This window comes from Gorilla gorilla, chromosome 1, assembly GCF_029281585.2.
Source record: "Gorilla gorilla gorilla isolate KB3781 chromosome 1, NHGRI_mGorGor1-v2.1_pri, whole genome shotgun sequence".
NCBI classification, from domain to species: domain Eukaryota; kingdom Metazoa; phylum Chordata; class Mammalia; order Primates; family Hominidae; genus Gorilla; species Gorilla gorilla.
Window position 1 is genome coordinate 145067484 of NC_073224.2, and position 19317 is coordinate 145086800.

A 19317-nucleotide genomic window follows, 5' to 3' on the forward strand; every position below is an offset into this window, starting at 1 on the left:
AGTGCTGGGATTACAGGCATGAGCCACAGCACTCGGCTGCACAATATATTTTTAATAGAGTCTTTCCTGGGTTCTTCTTTATCACCTACTGATTTGATAGGGGTTGGCAAATTACCTTGGATAAAACTTATACCTGGAGACATCTGGTAATATTCTTGCTGTTGGCCTTTGTTCATATTGTAGTTTTTCCTAGAGCTTTCAGTCCTTACTGAATTTATTCTCTCATGAAACACAAACCCAGCTTCTTTAAAACCAATACAAAAGAGGTAAAAGAACTTCCCACTTTTCCCCATGACAGAGCCCCAAGCACCAACGCTGCTGTCATCAGACACCTCTGGCTCAATGAGGGGTTAGGTGCCTACAGAAACAGGCCAGTGGTTCCAAAATGGTCTTCTGTGTATGACTCCAAGGTGATGGAACCCACACCCACTGTCCCTTACCTGCAGTTCCCAGGCTTAGCAGCACAGCCACCCAGAGGACCCAGAAGAAAATGAGGATGGCAAATGTCCACAGTGGCTGGAACAGCAGGAAGGGAGCACTGCTGATGGCTTTATTTGTGATTTGGAAAAGCTCAACTGTCAATTTTATTCTCTTTCTGAGAACAAAAATCAAGACGAGCAGCACTGCCTGGTGAGAAAGGGATTTGAGTAAATTACTTCCAAATAATGGAGAACTGGGTAGAACTTAAAGCAAGCCCTACTATTATTATGACATCTCAGCAAACAGCTCTTTTAAGATAGTTACTCACTACTTTGTTATAATTTTACAGATGCATTCGCAAACACTAACTGAGCATCTAGTAAGTGCTGGTCCCTGGAATAGATCTTAATAGATATAATAGCGAACAAGACACAGTCCCTCCATAAAGGGCCTTGTAGTCTGGTCAGTGAAAAAGATAAAATGAAAATAAGGTCTTCTAATGTCAAGGAACTGTCTTATATCCTCCCCTCCACATCCCACAGAACCCAAGATATTGCAAAAGTCAAGGGAATATGAGTATGAGGCAAAAAGACTCAAAGCCACCTTCTGTGCCTTCTTCTAGCTTTCCCTCCCTGCATATAAACATTTACAAATCTCATATTAATGAAACAAACCATTCTGCACCCCTCCATCCCCATCCAGCCACTGCCGTCTCCTACTGTTTTCGTGGCCGAGCTTCTTGGCTTGTCTACACCCATCATCTGTATTTCCATACCCCAACTCATTCTTCAACCACCCACAAACATCCAGACCCCAACACTCTGTTGAAACGGCTCTCTCTGAAGTCACTTCATGTGACCTCCTGAATGTTAAATGCCATGGAAACATTCCAGGTCTTGCTTGACTTCAGCATAGCATTAGATCCCTTGTCCACTCCTCTTTTCTCAAAACATTTTCCTCCCTTGGCTTCCATGATCTTTCTTTTAGCTCTCCTACTTCTTTAATTGCTGCTTCTTGAGATCTTCCAGGGGTATCTCCTATTCCTCTGTGCTTTCAGCATCCTTCCTAGATGCTGACAACCTCCAAATAAAAACCTCCAGACTCACTTTCCTCTAGGTGCTGGAAGAATAAGCACATCAGTTATTGACAAGGCCGTGGATGTCCTACAGTATGTCAAACTCAATTTATCCTGAATCAAATTCATTATCTTCATACTAGAACCTCCTCTTCCCCCTGTATTCTTTACCTCCAGTGGCCCTAATTTTTCTGGACTTTCCAAGAGTAAGTTAGGTTCCCCTCTTGTGTGCTCCCATTTTATTGCACACTTACCCTATTGTACTATTTAACATATTCTATAAATGTTTTCTCATCTGAATTTCCCATTAGATTAGGCTCCTAGAGAGCAGGGCCATTCTTATGGTCAAGGACTGGCAAAGTGCTCAGTACAGTCTCAATCACCTCTGGTTCAGTTTCCTCAGTACCTCTCATGCCTTCCTTTCCTCTCTGTTTCCACTGCTGATGCCACAGCTCAAGTCTCAGCCTCTTTCTTCTAGACCCCAATAACCTCATTAGCTTTCTGCATTTAACCTCCCTGACCACCCCCCTCCCCCCGCCCCACCTCAATCCCTCCTCCACTCCACAGCTAAGGGGACCTTTGTAAAGCGCAAACACAAAGATGGTGTTTCTCGGCTCAAAATCCATCTACGGCGCCCCAGTGCCTCTGGAGAAAGATCAAACCTATCATCATTGCAGACCAGGACCTTTGTGACATGACCCTCCCTGCACCTGCATCTCAGGCTTCCATCAAGGGAACTTCCTGCAAGTCACACCCCTGCCCATGTGACCTCATGCATGCTGTGCCCTTGGCCTGAGATGCTCTTTCTCTTCCAGCTGTGCTGGAGCGTTTCTGCCGTCAACAGTCAAGTGGAGGAAAGACAGTCAGATGACAGTGGATAAACTGTGCAGAAGCTGCTCCAGGATCTGGGAGCACAGCCTCCTGACCATGCAGGGAGGGGTGTCAGGAGAGGCCCCGCAAGACACCCAGAGGAGACCCTTCAGTTGTAAAGGCTGAGGAGGAACTTCCATCTGGGCTTTTCTGCGGATGAGTGAACTAGCTCATCTAGCAACCGGGAATTGGTAAGAACTCACAACAAATGAACGGGAGGTGAGCTGGGACTCAATTCTGCCTTCTAGAGTAGCCCCTGTGCAGAACTCATGGACCCAGGTGAAAACAGCCTCTCTGCTCACATGGCCTCCCCTCTCCCTAACCTTGCCCCGGCCCTGAAATCTGGGTGGCATAAACGGTGCAGTGTACAAACACAAAGGGAGCCCTGTGGAGGGTAGACGGAGGAACTGGACCCTCCCCAGCCCCCAGCCCTGCTCCTCTTCCCCTATGCCCAGCCTGGGGAATGGGGAAGCCCTTTCATCTCCAGCCTCCTCTGCAGACTCTGTTGAGTGTCTGGTCTGGTCCCTGCCTGAGGCGAGAGCAACCAGGTGCTTTACTTTATTGTACCCTTACTCCCTGGCACATTTTATGTGACGATCACAAACCCAAAACCTCACCGTGGAAAGGAGAAAATGTGAAAACTACCAAATATGAGAATAGAAGGATTTCGTATGAGAGAATTTTGTTGGTGTGAGAATCTGCATTTGCTGCAAGATTCAATGGGCTTGTGGAAACCCCTGGCTGCAGCTGCTCCACAGAACAGTCAGTAACCAACACACCAGCAACGACGACTCTGGGTGACCTGAAGCCAGTGTGGGGTCTGCCCCAGGGCCTTGTGATTTGAGCCTTCCTAACGGCCCCTGGAGAGGGTCCTGAATGACATTTGGTTGCCAACCACCCACCACCAGTAACTAATACCTGCTCCCTCAATATTCTAAGTCAGCCTGTTTTCAGCTAGAGAGTTCACTGAGGAGGCAGCAGGTTCTCTGAACACCAAAATAACCCAGTGGCCAGCGGGTTTGGAAACAAAGGCCTCTGTGTGCTAGAGGGCAGCGGAAGCTGAGCATACACGGCAAAGGGGAGCCGCACCTCACAAACAGGGAATGGGAACCGCCGTAAGCCTGCCTCCGCCCACCCACCATGCCCACCTTGTAGCCCCTTGGGGCTGAGAACAGTGCAACAGCAAGGATAACACAGTAGTCTCTGGGAGGTGGCAGAAATGACTTGGGAAGAACTAGAACCTTTTTTTCTTATTTTTGGAGAGTTTTGAATTATCCCTATACAGGTATCTCAAATCCAAAGAAGCCACATTCTGAATCAAAAGAAAAACAAATTCTAGTTGTTTTTGGCTAGAATTCAATGATTTGGATTTCAGAGTCCTGGCTGGCTACCTGACCTACTGCTAGAAGAGCATTTCTTACCGTGATGCCTGTGGATACGATAGCAAACCCCAGCACGCACTTCATATTTTCCCTTTCTGTGTCCAATTCTATGCTGAGGTCGTTGGTATAGTCATAATACAGCCACCATAAAACACCGCAGACAACTAGAAAAGAGAACAGTAGCAGAGCTCAGGGCACGCGCCATGAGATAACCTTTCCCCAGCACACAGAATCACACAGGAAGTCCAGCCACTGCCCACCGGCCGCGTGGCACTGCTCTGGCAGTGGGTCCCAAATACTCGGACCCCCCAAGCAACTGCCGCCCTCTGGAGAAGCTGGGCAGAGCCAGGGCAACCCATAGAGGACCCACAAGTTCTGGGATGATGCTTGTTTTGGGAGACCCAGGATGGTGACCCCAGAACACAGGCACCTAACCCACAGGTTGGGTCTGGATGCGAGCAGGAGGAAAACCCCATGGACAGGATGGTGAGAGGGACAATGCCAGAGCTCACTGTCTAAATGTTTTAAACAAGCTCTGGTGGTGATAATTCCTGTGGAGCCTGGATATTGGCTGCTCACCCACAAAACCAGGCAAATTTACACGGCCTGTGGGAATCACAGAAGCTCATTTGGAAGATGCCCTGACATTGCAAGTACTCCATATTTAGGTACAAAATACCACCTTATGCCATATCCACAGTAACTATAGGAAGGTTGGAGTGGACAGGAAGAAACATCCCTCAGAAGTCATTGTGCCTGTCCTCCAACACAGGGCTACAGGGCTCTGAGTTGCTGAGGGCAAAGCTGATGACTCAGGGGAAAGAAACATGACAATCACATCAGTTTTTAAAAATTAAAATATAGTCATCCACTGCATGATGACATTTTGATCAACAACGGACTGCATATATGATGGTGGTTCATGAGATTAATAATACTGTACTTTTCTGTATTTAGATGTGTTTAGATACACAAATACTGACCATTCTGTTACAGCTGCCAACTGTATTCTGTACAGTAGCATGCTGTGTAGGTTCGTAGTCTAGGAGTAATAGTTTATACCATGTGCCAGGGTGTGTAGTAGGCTCTACCATCTAGGTTTGTGTAAGTGCACCCTATGATGTTCACACAATGAGGAAATTGCTGAGTGATGCATTTCTCAGAACACATCCCTTCCTGTCATTAAGTGACACCTGACTGTACCCCACACCAGTTGGTAAGTGGCTGCTGCCTTGAGCCTCCTGCGTGCCCTTGTCCCTCAGACCTCTTTCCCAACAACCACTGGTGAGATCCACAATCCAGCAACCGGGAGGGAAATATGGGCACAATACAGGGTCTCCAGGACTCTGCTTCCATGCAGGCCTGTGTGTCTTCTGGCTGGTCAGAGCCTTTGCATGACAACTGTGGGCACCCACGCGCCAATGGGTGAGGTGCGCATTCAGAAGAAATCCTTTAAAATGCTCCCAGTGGGTACTGGGATTCTCTTTTAACATTATGGATACAGGATCATGGTATTGGAAAGCTCATCTCAGGGGCAGCATAGCACAGCAGAAGAAACAACAGATTTGGCTGGACGTGGTGACTCATGCCTGTAATCCCAGCACTTTGGGAGGCCAAGGTGGGCGGATCGCTTGAGCTCAGGAGTTGGAGACCAGCCTGGGCAACATGGCAAAACCCCACCTCTACAAAAAATACAAAAATTAGCTGGGTGTAGTGGCATGTGCCTGTAGTTCCAGCTACCTGGGGGGCTGAGACAGGGGGATCGCTTGAGCCCAGGAGGTTGAGGCTATAGTGAGCTGCGTTTGCGCCATTGCACTCCAGCCTGGGCAACAAAGTGAGAGCCTGCCTCAGAAAAAAAAAAAAAAAAAAAGGAAAAAGAAAAAGAAAAGAAAAGAAAGAAAAGAAAAAAAAGATTGGTCATTAACTTTGCACTGTCTGTAAGACATGAAAAAAAAGATTGGTCATTAACTTTGCACTGTCTGTGAGACATAGCAACTCCCATCGTCCTCCCTGAGGCCAAGTTTTCTCATTTGTAAAGTGACGGGGCTAGATACTCTTTAAGACTCCATGTAGCTTAAAAATGCCAACTTTTAAGTTCTGTACTTAATGGAAAGGCTTTTCATTTAATTGAAAAGAAATCAGTCAAGTAGAGAAATACTTACACAACAATCCCAAAATGACCAATGAAATGAAAATGTGAACCAGAAGGGTGGTGATGAATCTGAAGGTAAACATCATGGCCAAAGACAAGGCTGAAAAATTAAGCAAAACACATAAACCTCAATAGCAACAAAGGATAGGGGAGATGATGGTAGCACTGCGATGACAAAACCCTCCAGAACAGTGACGGCTGAGGATTGTATTCAATCTCTAAATATCTCGGGATATCTACTAAACACTAAATAAAAATAACAAGGTATACGTGGGGCAGTCTCTGACGCACCATTCAATCAAGTGTGGTAAGCCTGTCTCTGAAAGTCCTAGTATTCTTCTCAAAAATAAAAAAAATTTGGCCGGGCATGGTGCCTCACGCCTATAATCCCAGCACTTTGGGAGGCCGAGGCGGGTGGATCACCCGAGGTCAGGAGTTCGAGAACAGCCTGGCCAACCTGGCAAAACCCCATCTCTACTAAAAATACAAAAATTAGCCGGGCATGGTGGCGGGCACCTGTAATCCCAGCTACTCGGGAGGTTGAGGTACAAGAATCGCTTGAACCCGGGTGGCAGAGGTTGGCAGTGAGCCAAGATCATGGCACTGTACTCCAGCCTGGGCAACAGAGCAAGACTCTGTCTCAATAAAAAAAAAGAAAGAAAAAAAAAATTTTATAGCAATATTGTTCTCAAATGCCCAAATCTTTTTTTCTTACAAGTCCAAATGAACCATTTAAAATTCTTATCACACTTAAATCTTTTGACTTCATACTGGGCTTATGTAAAGTTCTAACTTTACATGTTCTAAGGTACTCTTATTAAATATGAAAGATTAATAATGTCTTTAAAATGAAGAATTTAAGATCCTAACCATGAAATAACCTGTATGTACTATTTTCGACATAGGAAATCAGGATTGCATCTAGATCGGAGTTATGTTTAGTAAGGTGGGTTTTGGGATCACACAGATCTGGGTTGAGTCTTAGTTCTGCCACCTCTTCTCCTAGGTGTGCAACACTGGCCAAATCCTAAACCTCTCTAAGCCTCAGTTTCGTCTCCTATAAGTGGTACTGGGATTCTGATGAGGTTTTAATGAGTGAAGAATAAGTACAATGCCTGGCACATGGTAAGTGCTCAGTAAACGACAGCTGTTAATACCATTATGAATCTAATAAGCACATGACAATGTCCTTGCAGGGACATTAGGTCATTATATAAGATATCAGGAATAACCTGAGGTTTTTTTGTTATATATTGTAACCAAGCCAGTATTTGGGAGTCAAAGCATCTTGTTTGAGTCAATTGAAGTCATTTTCAGCCTAAGCAAGAAGTCTGAAAGTCATAATAGTGACTAGTTAAATATCCCCAAGCATTCAGGAATTAGGAACCTTTTAGTAATGAAATTGTGGAAAACTCAATTTGTTAACTGTTAGAAATATGTTAATGTCTGACCAAAGAGTTTCTCTCTACCAAGAGGTTTGCGGGCTGCCACTGGAAAGCGAGGAGACAATAGGCTCTTACCACTATCTAAAGGGGCAGAGTGTATTAACCTGTTCAAAGAGAAAGTTGGCTCTTGATTTCAGCCAACTGAAACATAGAAAATGGGAACTCAAAAGATCAAGAGTGGGTAGCTGCTTCCAGAAATGCCCAGAGAAGGCTTAAGGCCTTGACCTGTCTACAACCTAAAGCAGGTATGTCCCTTAGAGGAGCAGGATACAGCAGGCCCTTGCAGTCTGACTCCATTTAACATGGATGCACACATGTCCTTGCCCTGCTCACCAAGCAGCTTTCTGATCTGCTTTCTGATCCACCTACAGGTGGAGGCATGTTTGGCCAGAAGACATGGTTTCTGGTCACCCTGACAGTTGTATTTTTCATGTCCCATCCACAAATTGGCAATCTGCTTTATATACCCATCCCCAGTGAGAAGCAGACACTAGAACATGGTCAGTATATCAAGGCAACCCTACCCACTGAGGCTTTCTGCCAGAGGGCCAGCCGCTCCTCTATTCATATTGCCCCCATCCCACTTAAATCTGAAACACCGAAAATATCTATTAAAAATACAGAGTTTTATATTTAAAACAAGAGGCTTATTTTCATTGTACAACATATAAAATGCTAGGAACTTTGGCATTCCATAAACAACTATTAAAATTAACTTAACTGAGAATTACCTAATGCGAGGATACACAGGCCAAGGATTGTATCTCTTCCCGACATGATTCCACTTAGAATTCGGTGGAGGGTGTCAACATCATTTATCAAAACAGATGCAAATAGGGAGTAGCACTCAGGTGTTTGAGGGACACATCGGTTAAATAAGGGAAATGACTTGCTAAAAATAGAGAAAAAAGATGGCAAAAATGTTTATTTAACATTTATCTTTAAAAGATGTTTATTTAACATTCTCAATAACCAAAAAAGCTTAAGAACTATAGTAATAGAGAGGGGTCTAGCATGCCATTTGCAGAGCACACCTTAGAAAGCCAGGCAAGTATGCTCTGCTACATCGATTAGCTGATGTTCTGAATAGGAAGTTGATTATGGGAACCCACAGAAACCAAAAACCTAAACTTGGGGAGCAACATTTTTAAAAATAAAAATCGCACATATTTAAGGTGTACAATGTGATGTTTTGATATATATAAACTTCGTGAAGTGATTGCTACAGTTAAGCTAATGAACGTATCCATAAATTCCCATAGTTATATTTTGAGAACACTGAAGATCTGTTGTATCAAATTTCAAATATACAATACAGTATTATGAACTATAGTCACCATGCTCTACTTTATATATCTAGAATTTATTCATCCTCCGTAACAGAAACTTGTATCCTTTGACCAGCATCTCTCATTTCCCCTGCCCGCATCCCTGATAACCACAATTCTATTCTCTGTTTCCATGAATTTGACTTTTTTAGATTCCACATACAAGTGGGATCATGTATGGGATTTTCCCTTATGTGCCTGGTTTATTTCACTTAACATAATATCCTCTGGTTCATCCACGTTGTTGCAAATAGCAGGATCTCTTCTTTTTTTTAAGGCTAAATACTACTCTGTGGTATGTGTACATATACTACATTTTATTTATGGGTAACCACTTTTTTTTTTTTTTTTTTTTTTTTTTGAGACAGGTTCTGCCTCTGTCACCCAGGCTGGAGTACAGTGGCTCGATCATGGGCCACTGCAACCTCTACCTCCAGGGCTCAAGCTATTCTCCCACCTCAGCCTCCTGAGTAGCTGAGACTACAGGCACGTGCCACCACGCCCAGCTAATTTTTGCATTTTTTGTAGAGACAGAGTTTCACCATGTTGCCCAGGCTGGGCAACATGAGCTCAAGCGATCCACCTGCCTTGATGTCTCAAAGTATTGGGATTACAGGCATGAGCCACTGTGCCCAGTGGGAACCACATTTTTTATTCTCCTGTCTTAGCCCTTCTTAGACACAAACTACCAACCCCAACAAAAGAATTTTATTTCTGTAAGGAACTATTAGGGATGTGAACTGGATGAGACAGAAGCTGTGTTAATGGCACTATTAGCTTAATTCCGTCCTGTTTAGGAAGGCATATGAGGCTTGAGAGCCTTGCTATGAACAGTGGGTGCTCAATAAATGGATAGTAAATGTGTGATTGATGCTGCAGTTGATAACTGCCTTGGGTAGATGAGAAAGTTGACCTTTTTTTAGCTTCTTCCTGAAATGTAAAAAAGCCTAGAAATATGCATTCTAATGAATCTTCATGAGGCCACTGATACCTTCACAGGGTCCTGTTCTCCTTTCTTTCCATGAACCCCAAATGGTGGAAATAATCCCAACCAAAGAAGTGTCAAATTATCTAAAAAGCTGCTCAAAACCCAATCACCAATCATTTTGTGCAATGTATAAGAATGAAACAAAGGAGAATCCAAATGTTAAAAGATTTCATTGCCCTGAAGAAAAGAAATGACTTCCCAAGCTTCTAATGAAGCACAACATAGAACACGTGGAAGAATCTTTCTCCAGAAGTCTCAATATTACAGAAACAGTTCCTGAGTCACTGGATAGTGGTTCAAGAGAAGAGTAACACAAACGGTGTTTTTTGTAATTACATTTTTGAAGGGGAAATACATTCACATGGCTTAAATTCCAAAAGGTACAAGAGACCAAACAGCAAGAAATTGCCTTTCCTTGTCCCTGAGCTACTGAAGTACATTTCCTCACAGGCACCCATGATTTTTGGTTTCTTGCAAACCATTCTAGAGACTTTTATTAGCATATGTAAATATCATAGGAAGTTTAAATGGAATTTGCGGCTGAGCTCAAAGATAATAAAAATTCTACTCCAAAATGAGACGCCAGACTCCACCATTCAGGGCATGCCAAAAAAGAGGTGGGAGAAAAGTGGTTAGATTATTCTTAAACCCACATCCATGCTGAGAGCATAAAAGAGTTGGAAGTTGATAAGCAGAGCATTTTTAAAAGTAAACTTTAAATTTCTGAATAATTTTAGAGTTACAAAAAAATTGTAACGATGGTAGAGGGTTCCTCTGTGTATCCTTCACTCACATTCCCCTAATGTAAACGTCTTACATAACCACAGTATATTTGTGAAAATTAAGATTTAACATTGTCACTAAACTACTAACTAAACTACAGCCTTTATTTGGATTTCACCGTAACATCCTTTTTCTATTCCAGGATCTAATTCAGGATAGCACATGGCATTTTATTGTCATGTCTCCTCTTTGGTCATGACAGTTTATGTTTTTTGTAGAGACAGAGTCTTGCTATGTTGCCCAAACTGGTCTTGAACTCCTGAGCTCAAGCCATCCTCCCACCTCTGCCTCTCAAAGTGTTGGGATTACAGGTGTGAGCCACTGTGCCTGGCCTGTGACAAGTTTCTTAGTTTTTCCTTGTTTCTCGTGACCTTGACATTTCTGAAGATTCATAGTCAGGTATTTTGTAAAATGTCCCTTAATTTGTAGAATTTCTCTCATGTTTTCTCATGATTAGGCTACAGTCAACAGGTTTTTGGGACAGTGCCACAGAGGTGAAGTGCCTTTCTCATAGAATCCTATCGAGGAACATGACAACATTGGTGAAGTTGACCTTGATCACCTAGTTAAGGTGGTACCTGCCGGGTTTCTCCATGTAAAGTTGTTATTTTTCTCTTTTCCCTCTCTATCCTTGGAAATGAGTCACTAAGCCTAGCCCACTCTCAAAGGGAGGGAAATTCCACCTCTTGGAGGAAGAAGTAAAGATTTATCCGTTTCACCGGGAGCAGTGGCTCATGCCTGTAATCCTAGCACTTTGGGAGGCCGAGGCGAGTGGATCACTTGAGGTCAGGAGTTTGAGACCAGCCTGGCCAACATGGTGAAACCCCATCTCTATTAAAAATACAAAAATTAGCCAGGTGTAGTGGTGGGTGCCTGTAATCCCAGCTACTCGGGAGGCTGTGGCAGGAGAATTGCTTGAACCCGGGAGGCACAGGTTGCAGTGAGCTGAGATCGTGCCACTGCACTCCAGCCTGGGCAACAGGGCAAGACTGTTTCAAAAAAAAAGAAAAAAAGGATTTATCCCTTCCCCCCATTTATTTATTTATTCAATTATTTATTTATATCAGTATGGCCTCATCAACATTTATTCTTTTCTTTGGGTTATAATCTTAATTGTGTTATTCAATCTATTCCAGCTTTGGCCACTATGAGTCATCTGTGTCCTTTTGACAAGACCCATTCTTTTTCTTTCTTGAGCACTTCCTTACTTTCTGATGCTACAGGATGATGATACCAGACGTAGCTGGTATTTTCCTTATCCAAGTCCTAGAACCTGCCATTTCTCCAAAGAACCCTTGAAGACCAATGATTAGAAACCATGATCTGGGTATTGGGTATGGTGGGGTATTACTGATTCTAGGCCCTATAATCGATTCTAGTATGTAATTTCAGAATTGCTAACCATTATACTGTATTGTTTAGGGAATTTTTAAAAAATGAAAAAAAAATTGTTAACCAGTAGCTATGTGACAAACAAATGTACTATCTGGAGTACAGTGTTTATGTACAGTTCCTTTTGTCTTTAGCTTACAGTATCTAGTCACAAAGCTGTTTTCCAAAGTTACTCACATCAGCTCCTTATTAGTCATTTAATTTGTCACCCTCTACACACTATCCTAAGATCCTGACATCTTGATTTTAATTTTTATTTGCATATAGTAAAATCTACTCTGCACAGGTGATGACAAGTGCAGAGAATCATTAGAAGAGTAATTTTTGAAGAGTTGAAAATTTTTGTTTTACTAGACTTGTCATGTGACTCCATCTCCATTCCCAAGGGGAAGAGGGTGAAGGGTACTATTCCTAAGTCAGATGAGAAGGGTTTCATGGAAAACTCAGAGAGCTTAGGAAATCCCCTGGCTTAAGGTCTGAGCCACCCCAAGAAATCTGGAGGGTGAGCGGCTTTAACAGCAGAGCAGAGAGCTACAACTGGGGAGTTAAGATCCCCCAGGGCATTTGTCACGGCAAAGGGTGCAGAGGGCTTCCTGGGGTCTAGTTGTGGGCTGCATGTGCACAAGTCCCAGTGATGGGGTGCCACTGATCATGTCTAAGACAGCCCTGTAGAAGGCTGTGGGGACCTTGGCAGAAGAAGCTGGAGGTGGCTGCTCTCTGAGGTAGCTAATTAATGCCTCAGGACTGAGGAAAGCCTCTCACATGACCAGCCAGAGCACAGATGCATTAGACTACATGAAAGGCACTGCAGCTGAAAGAGCCCCAAAGAACCCAAAACATGCCCATGAGGGAAAGAGCTGGCCGGGACATCTCCCAAGCCCAGAGAATGCTGGTGCTAGTATCAGACAAGTAAATGTGTTCCTGCTACTCTTTTCTTCCTTCACTTTTGCTGCACCAGCCCCTTAGACAAAAGCTGTTTTAGCAAGCTGGGAGAGGAGGGGAGGAATAAACAGATGAGAAGAGCAGCTGACTACAGCCTCCTTCCTGGACTATGGCCTTCCCACTTGCTCCTGGGCCAAGTGTGCAGGGGGCAGAAGTTTGAACCTCCAATCAAGTGAGAAGTTTATCACATTGGGCTGAATATTTTTTAATTTTTTTTTCCCATTTTTTTATTTATTTTTTATTTTTTATTGATCATTCTTGGGTGTTTCTCGCAGAGGGGGATTTGGCAGGGTCACAGGACAATAGTGGAGGGAAGGTCAGCAGATAAACAAGTGAACAAAGTTCTCTGGTTTTCCTAGGCAGAGGACCCTGCGGCCTTCCGCAGTGTTTGTGTCCCTGGGTACTTGAGATTAGGGAGTGGTGATGACTCTTAACCAGCATGCTGCCTTCAAGCATCTGTTTAACAAAGCACATCTTGCACTGCCCTTAATCCATTCAACCCTGAGTGGATACAGCACATGTTTCAGAGAGCACAGGGTTGGGGGTAAGGTCACAGATCAACAGGATCCCAAGGCAGAAGAATTTTTCTTAGTACAGAACAAAATGAAAAGTCTCCCATGTCTACCTCTTTCTACACAGACACGGCAACCATCCGATTTCTCAATCTTTTCCCCACCTTTCCCCCCTTTCTATTCCACAAAACCGCCATTGTCATCATGGCCCGTTCTCAATGAGCTGTTGGGTACACCTCCCAGACGGGGTGGTGGCCGGGCAGAGGGGCTCCTCACTTCCCAGTAGGGGCGGCCGGGCAGAGGCGCCCCTCACCTTCCGGACGGGGCGGCTGGCCAGGCGGGGGGCTGACCCCCCCACCTCCCTCCCGGACGGGGCGGCTGGCCGGGCGGGGGGCTGACCCCCCCCCCACCTCCCTCCCGGACGGAGCGGCTGGCCAGGCAGAGGGGCTCCTCACTTCCCAGTAGGGGCGGCCAGGCAGAGGCGCCCCTCATCTCCCGGACAGGGCGGCTGGCCGGGCGGGGGGCTGATCCCCCCACCTCCCTCCCGGACGGGGCGGCTGGCCGGGCGGGGGGCTGACCCCCCTACCTCCCTCCCGGACGAGGTGGCTGCCGGGCGGAGACGCTCCTCACTTCGCAGACGGGGTGGCTGCTGGGCGGAGGGGCTCCTCACTTCTCAGACGGGGCGGCCGGGCAGAGACGCTCCTCACTTCCCAGATGTGATGGCGGCTGGGAAGAGGCGCTCCTCGCTTCCTAGATGGGATGGCGGCCGGGCAGAGATGCTCCTCACTTTCCAGACTGGGCACACAGGCAGAGGGGCTCCTCACATCCCAGACGATGGGTGGCTAGGCGGAGACGCTCCTCACTTCCCAGACGGGGTGGCAGACTGGCAGAGGCTGCGATCTTAGCACTTTGGGAGGCCAAGGCCGGCGGCTGGGAGGTGGAGGTTGTAGCAAGCCAAGATCACGCCACTGCACTCCAGCCTGGGCACCATTGACCACTGAGTGAAGGAGACTCCGTCTGCAATTCTGGCACCTCGGGAGGCCAAGGCTGGCAGATCACTCGCGGTTAGGAGCTGGAGACCAGCCCGGCCAACACAGCGAAACCCCGTCTCCACCAAAAAAATACGAAAAGCAGTCAGGCGTGGCGGCGCCAATCGCAGGCATTCGGCAGGCTGAGGCAGGAGAATCAGGCAGGGAGGTTGCAGTGAGCTGAGATGGCAGCAGTACCGTCCAGCTTTGGCTCGGGGGAGAGGGAGAGGGAGAGGGAGAGGGGGAGGGGGAGGGGGAGAGGGAGAGGGAGAGGGCTATTTTTTAATTTTTTTAAAAAAATGTTGAGACAGGGTCTTGCTCTGTCACCAAGGCTGGAGTGCAGTGGCATGATCACAGCTCACTACAACCTCAAACCCCTGGGCTCAAGAGATCCTCCCATCTCAGCTTCAGCTAGGACTACAGGCATGTTCCACTATGCCAATCTAATTTTTAAATTTTTGTAGAGACATGGTCTCGTTATGTTGTCCAGGCTGGTCTTGAACTCCTGGCCTCAAGCAATCCTACAGCCCTGGCCTCCCAAAATGTTGGGATTGCAGGCATGAGCCACTGTGCCTGGTCTGGGCTGAACATTTTAATTATTGAATTGAAAGTGCCTGTTACAACTTAAAGTGACTCAGTATGTATTACCTAAAAGTTACCAGAGAAGCCTTGGGAATTGCCTGTGTTTTTATTCAGGGGCAGAAAAAACTAGTCCCGCTGAATAAATTTAAAGAGACAGAGAAAGACAAAAATTAAATTGCTTTCTGACTACATCCTGTAAGTCATGCTTGATGTAATGGTTATACAAGCAAATATATACCTAGATGTATATATTTATAGGTTTATATATACTTACATTTTCCACTTTTTATGCAAAAGACAGTATACTGCACACTGTTCTATTATTTGTTTTTTTTAACTTAATACACTTCAGAATGTAAGGAATTCCTCTAATTTTTACTGAGGCAATATTTATATACAATGAAATGCACTGATCTTAAACATAAAATTAGAGACTTTGATAAACATATACATCTATGCAACTGCTACGCCTTTCGAGATTTAGAGTATTTCATTAGCTGGGGTAGGGATGCATCTTTTTTTTTAGATGGAGTATTGCTCTTGTCACCCAGGCTGGAGTGCAATGGCGTGGTCTTGGCTCACTGCAACCTCCACCTCCCGGGTTCAAGTTATTCTCCTGCCTCAGCCTCCCCGAGTAGCTGGGATTACAGGCGCTCGCCATCACACCCAGCTAATTTTTGTATTTTTAGTAGAGACGGGCTTTCACCATTGTTGGCCAAGCTTGTCCTGACCTCAGGTGATCTGCCCGCCTCGCCCTTCCAAAGTGCTGGGATTACAGATGTGAGCCACTATGCCTGGCTCACAGGGATGCATCTTTAGGCCATGGCCTGAGGTTTCTTCACCACTTCTGCTTTTCTTCTTCCCATTAGCAAAGCCACTCAAACTTGCAGGAAGTCATTGGGTAAGCTGCCTGTATATTTAGATCACCAGGTATATGGAATTCAGCTGAGCAAACCATGCAGTGACATGCACAGGCACCTATGTGGGAGGGTAGAACTAGAATTTACTGGGGGGAAAATATCCACACCTTTTAGATTTTGAATACACGAGGGACTCAAAATACATTACCATGTTGAACACCAAAGTGAAAAAACATCTATTTGCGTGTTATCTTCTGCAGTGCTTTTTCACTGCTCTTAAAAGCTCATACCTAGGTCCACAAACTCCTTGATATTTAGCCATTACTCTAAAAGGGTACGTTATACCTCACATGACCGACAGAGGAGGAAGAAACAATCAGTTTTGTCAAAAAGAGGTATTTAGAAAATGTTCTTTGGCCCTATAGCCACCCTTCTCATGTTTTCCAGCTTTTCAGTCTTGGCACTGCTGTTCCATGATAAATGTGATCATTTTCACCTTAAACAAACACTTGCTTGTGCAGGAAAAGGGAATGGAGCCCTTGAGGCTATTTCTCTCTCTCTTTCTGTCCAAAAAAGGCCACTCAGTCAAGGATTTTGTCTTTACTTGAAAAGTTAGTATTGGAAACATTTGCATTTAGGGTGAAAAGGACTAGGGCTGGCTTGAGAGTGAGAAGAAATGGTGCTATTATGACACAGGGTACGGAGACTCTTTCTCCCAGCTTGATGTGAGTCTAGGAAGGCCACTCACCAGTCAAAATAAAACCAAGTCTTGACTCAAACATAGACGCTGCTTGGGTTTGAATGCCAGCTTCTCCATTTGCTGGATGTATGAACTTAAACCTCTCTGCATCAGTTTTCTCAGTTGTAAGATAGGGATGAAAACAATACCTACAATATATACGTTTTCTGAGGCCCAAATTATGTTAAGGGTTTAGAAAAGTATCAAAAGCTCAATAAATGTTTGCCATTATCATCATAAGTATCAAGATATAAGCTTCCTGTGGAATTATGGTTGCCATCCCATTTATAGTAAGAAGAGAGTTTATCCAACTCTGGTTAAATTACAACCTTAAAAATTCCATTCTCTTTCAATTCCATCTGTAGTTACATCTACAGTTACAAATTGTGTTCTTAAAAAAGTCCTCCTCTCCAAGTGCTAGAGAATTTTCCTTCCACCTATTACTAAAACATTCTAGTTTTTTTAAAAATTGGGTTCAGTATGTTTCATTAAGATGTGTTTATGATACCTTACATTTTACCAGAATGTAAAATATCATAAACACATTTACAATTACCAGAATTTTAAAAATAAGATATTATAGGCCAGGCGTGGTGGCTCATGCCTGTAATCCCAGCACTTTGGGAGGCCGAGGCAGGCGGATCACGAGGTCAAGAGATCAAGACCATCCTGGCCAACATGGAGAAACCCCATCTCTACTAAAAATACAAACATTAGCTGGGTATGGTGGCATGCGCCTGTGGTCCCAGCTACTTGGGAGGCTGAGGCAGGAGAATTGCTTGAACCTGGGAGATGGAGGTTGCAGTGAGCTGAGATCGCACCACTGCACTCCAGCCTGGGTGACAAGAGCAAGACTCTGTCTCAAAAAAAAAGAATATTATAGAAAAATGAAATGGGTATTCTCCTCAGCAAATAGTTCTCTCCTCCTTCAATTACTTACAACATGGAGTATTTATTTTAGAAAAGAATATCACAAAATGGCTATTTTCTGCCTCCGATGTGATTTAAACCTCAAGTCTCTTTGTGTTTGTGAGCACCTGCTAGTTCAGCATTTTTCAAGCTTCACTTGCAACCAGTTATAAGACTATGAAATACATTATTTTCAAAAAGGCAAGAGTAGTAACTAAGAGTGTGAATCATATGTAATAAGGGTAAATGTTGTTTTGTGAGATTTCTAGTTTTGTTTTATATGTGTAAGGACATATGAAGGTATGTGCATACAGGAGTTGGGATGTAATAAATTTCTTACTGTAAGTCCCAAACAAGAGTTCAATAAACACCATCCTAGAGGATTGGAATAATGCTTTGTTTTAATTAAATAATCATTATTTCTCAGGGATTTTTCAGAGAGGTCTCCTACGTTGTAAACATACTCACATTTTTCAAAAGAATGACAATTCAAAATCAATACAAGTTTTCCTTTAGTACATCTCAGCATCATAATGGTGGCAATAAACACTCATCGTATTTTTCCCCTTAGCCTTCTCAAAGGTGTAAACATGAGCCATTTGCCATGGCAATGCAACCACCGCTCCATCATTACAACTTTATTCTACAAATATTTATAAGGTGCCTACCATGTGCCAGGTAGTACACTAATTTACAGGGGTGAATAAGACCTTGCAAGGAGCCCACCAAGTGTACTCTTGATAAGGACCTGTGCTTTCTGTTTTCATTAAGAAAGGTGTGGTGATCACTTGGCCTTGTCCTTCTGGTCTGTTTCTTATGAAGATATCTAGAGCAATAAAAACTAACAGAGTCTAATTATGATAAAAAGCCAAAAGTAAATGATTTCTTTCTTTTTTTTTTGAGACAAGTCTCGCTCTGTCACCAGTACAGTGTCGTGATCTCGGCTCACTGCAACCTCCACCTTCTGGGTTTAAGTGATTCTTCTGCCTCGGCCTCCCAAGTAGCTGGGACTACAGGCATGCACCACCACACCCGGCTAATTTTTGTATTTTTAGTATACAAAAAAATATTATATTTTTAGTATACAAAAAAATAGTATATATTTTTGTATATTTAGAGATGGGGATTCACCACGTTGGCCAAGATGGTCTCCATCTCCTGACCTCGTGATCCACCTGGCTCAGTCTCCCAAAATGCTGGGATTACAGGCGTGAGCCACCATGCCCGGCCAAAGTAAATGATTTCTACTTTGCAATAAATAATTGGAGTAGAAAAAAATACACACTAATTTATAAAATCACCCCGTTAGTAATAATTCATATGTTACTTCTTGCTAGCTCTAGTGTTCTTTGAAGACTACGTGTATTTTTATTGTTTGCTGAGTTTTCTCCTTATTTAGCCTGATTTCTAATCCACTGTTCATAGGCATACTGCAAATAGTCCCTCCATGTTTTTATCGCTGGCCTCCATAGACTGTAAGCTCCCTGCAGGCAGGCGCTCTTCTGATATCTCCTTCCCACAATGCCTAGAAGAGTAACAGATGCACACCAAGTACCCAGTAACTTTTGTTTAGAGTTAAGGAAAAAGTATGAAAGCTTTTACCTTGGAGGAACTGGTAGCCTGGGACACAGTGAGTCTGCTTTTGGACTGTGGGTGTAGTTGAAGGAATTCAAACTATAAACACACAGGAAGGACCCTGGAAGCAGAACACACAGACATTATACCTTCTTTCCAGGTGAGTCAGTAAGGAAACCACAGCCATGTTACCAAACCAGAAAGGAGAAAGAATCAACTACAAGGTCTATGGGTGACAGAAACACAAAAGTAATAGGCATACAATCTGAGGTCTAGTGAGGGCCTCTCTTCCTTACTTTCTCTTCAAAACCCCAAATTCAAAACTAAAAGTTATA

At 44.1% G+C, this 19317-nt stretch overlaps 1 protein-coding gene across 10 annotated transcripts in view; it reads right to left on the reverse strand.

Moving 5' to 3' along the window:
- SLC44A3 (solute carrier family 44 member 3) overlaps nt 1-19317 on the reverse strand; it is a 76437-nt gene that overhangs the window by 49165 nt on the left and 7955 nt on the right. For all 10 annotated transcript variants that reach the window (XM_019032465.4, XM_019032349.4, XM_004026167.5 and 7 more), the window contains 5 exons: nt 19010-19103; nt 8076-8236; nt 5910-5999; nt 3787-3911; nt 441-627 (listed from right to left, as the gene is read on the reverse strand). In XM_019032465.4, coding sequence (XP_018888010.3) covers nt 441-627; nt 3787-3911; nt 5910-5999; nt 8076-8236; nt 19010-19103 — 657 coding nt within the window. The remainder of the gene's footprint in view (nt 1-440; nt 628-3786; nt 3912-5909; nt 6000-8075; nt 8237-19009; nt 19104-19317) is intronic.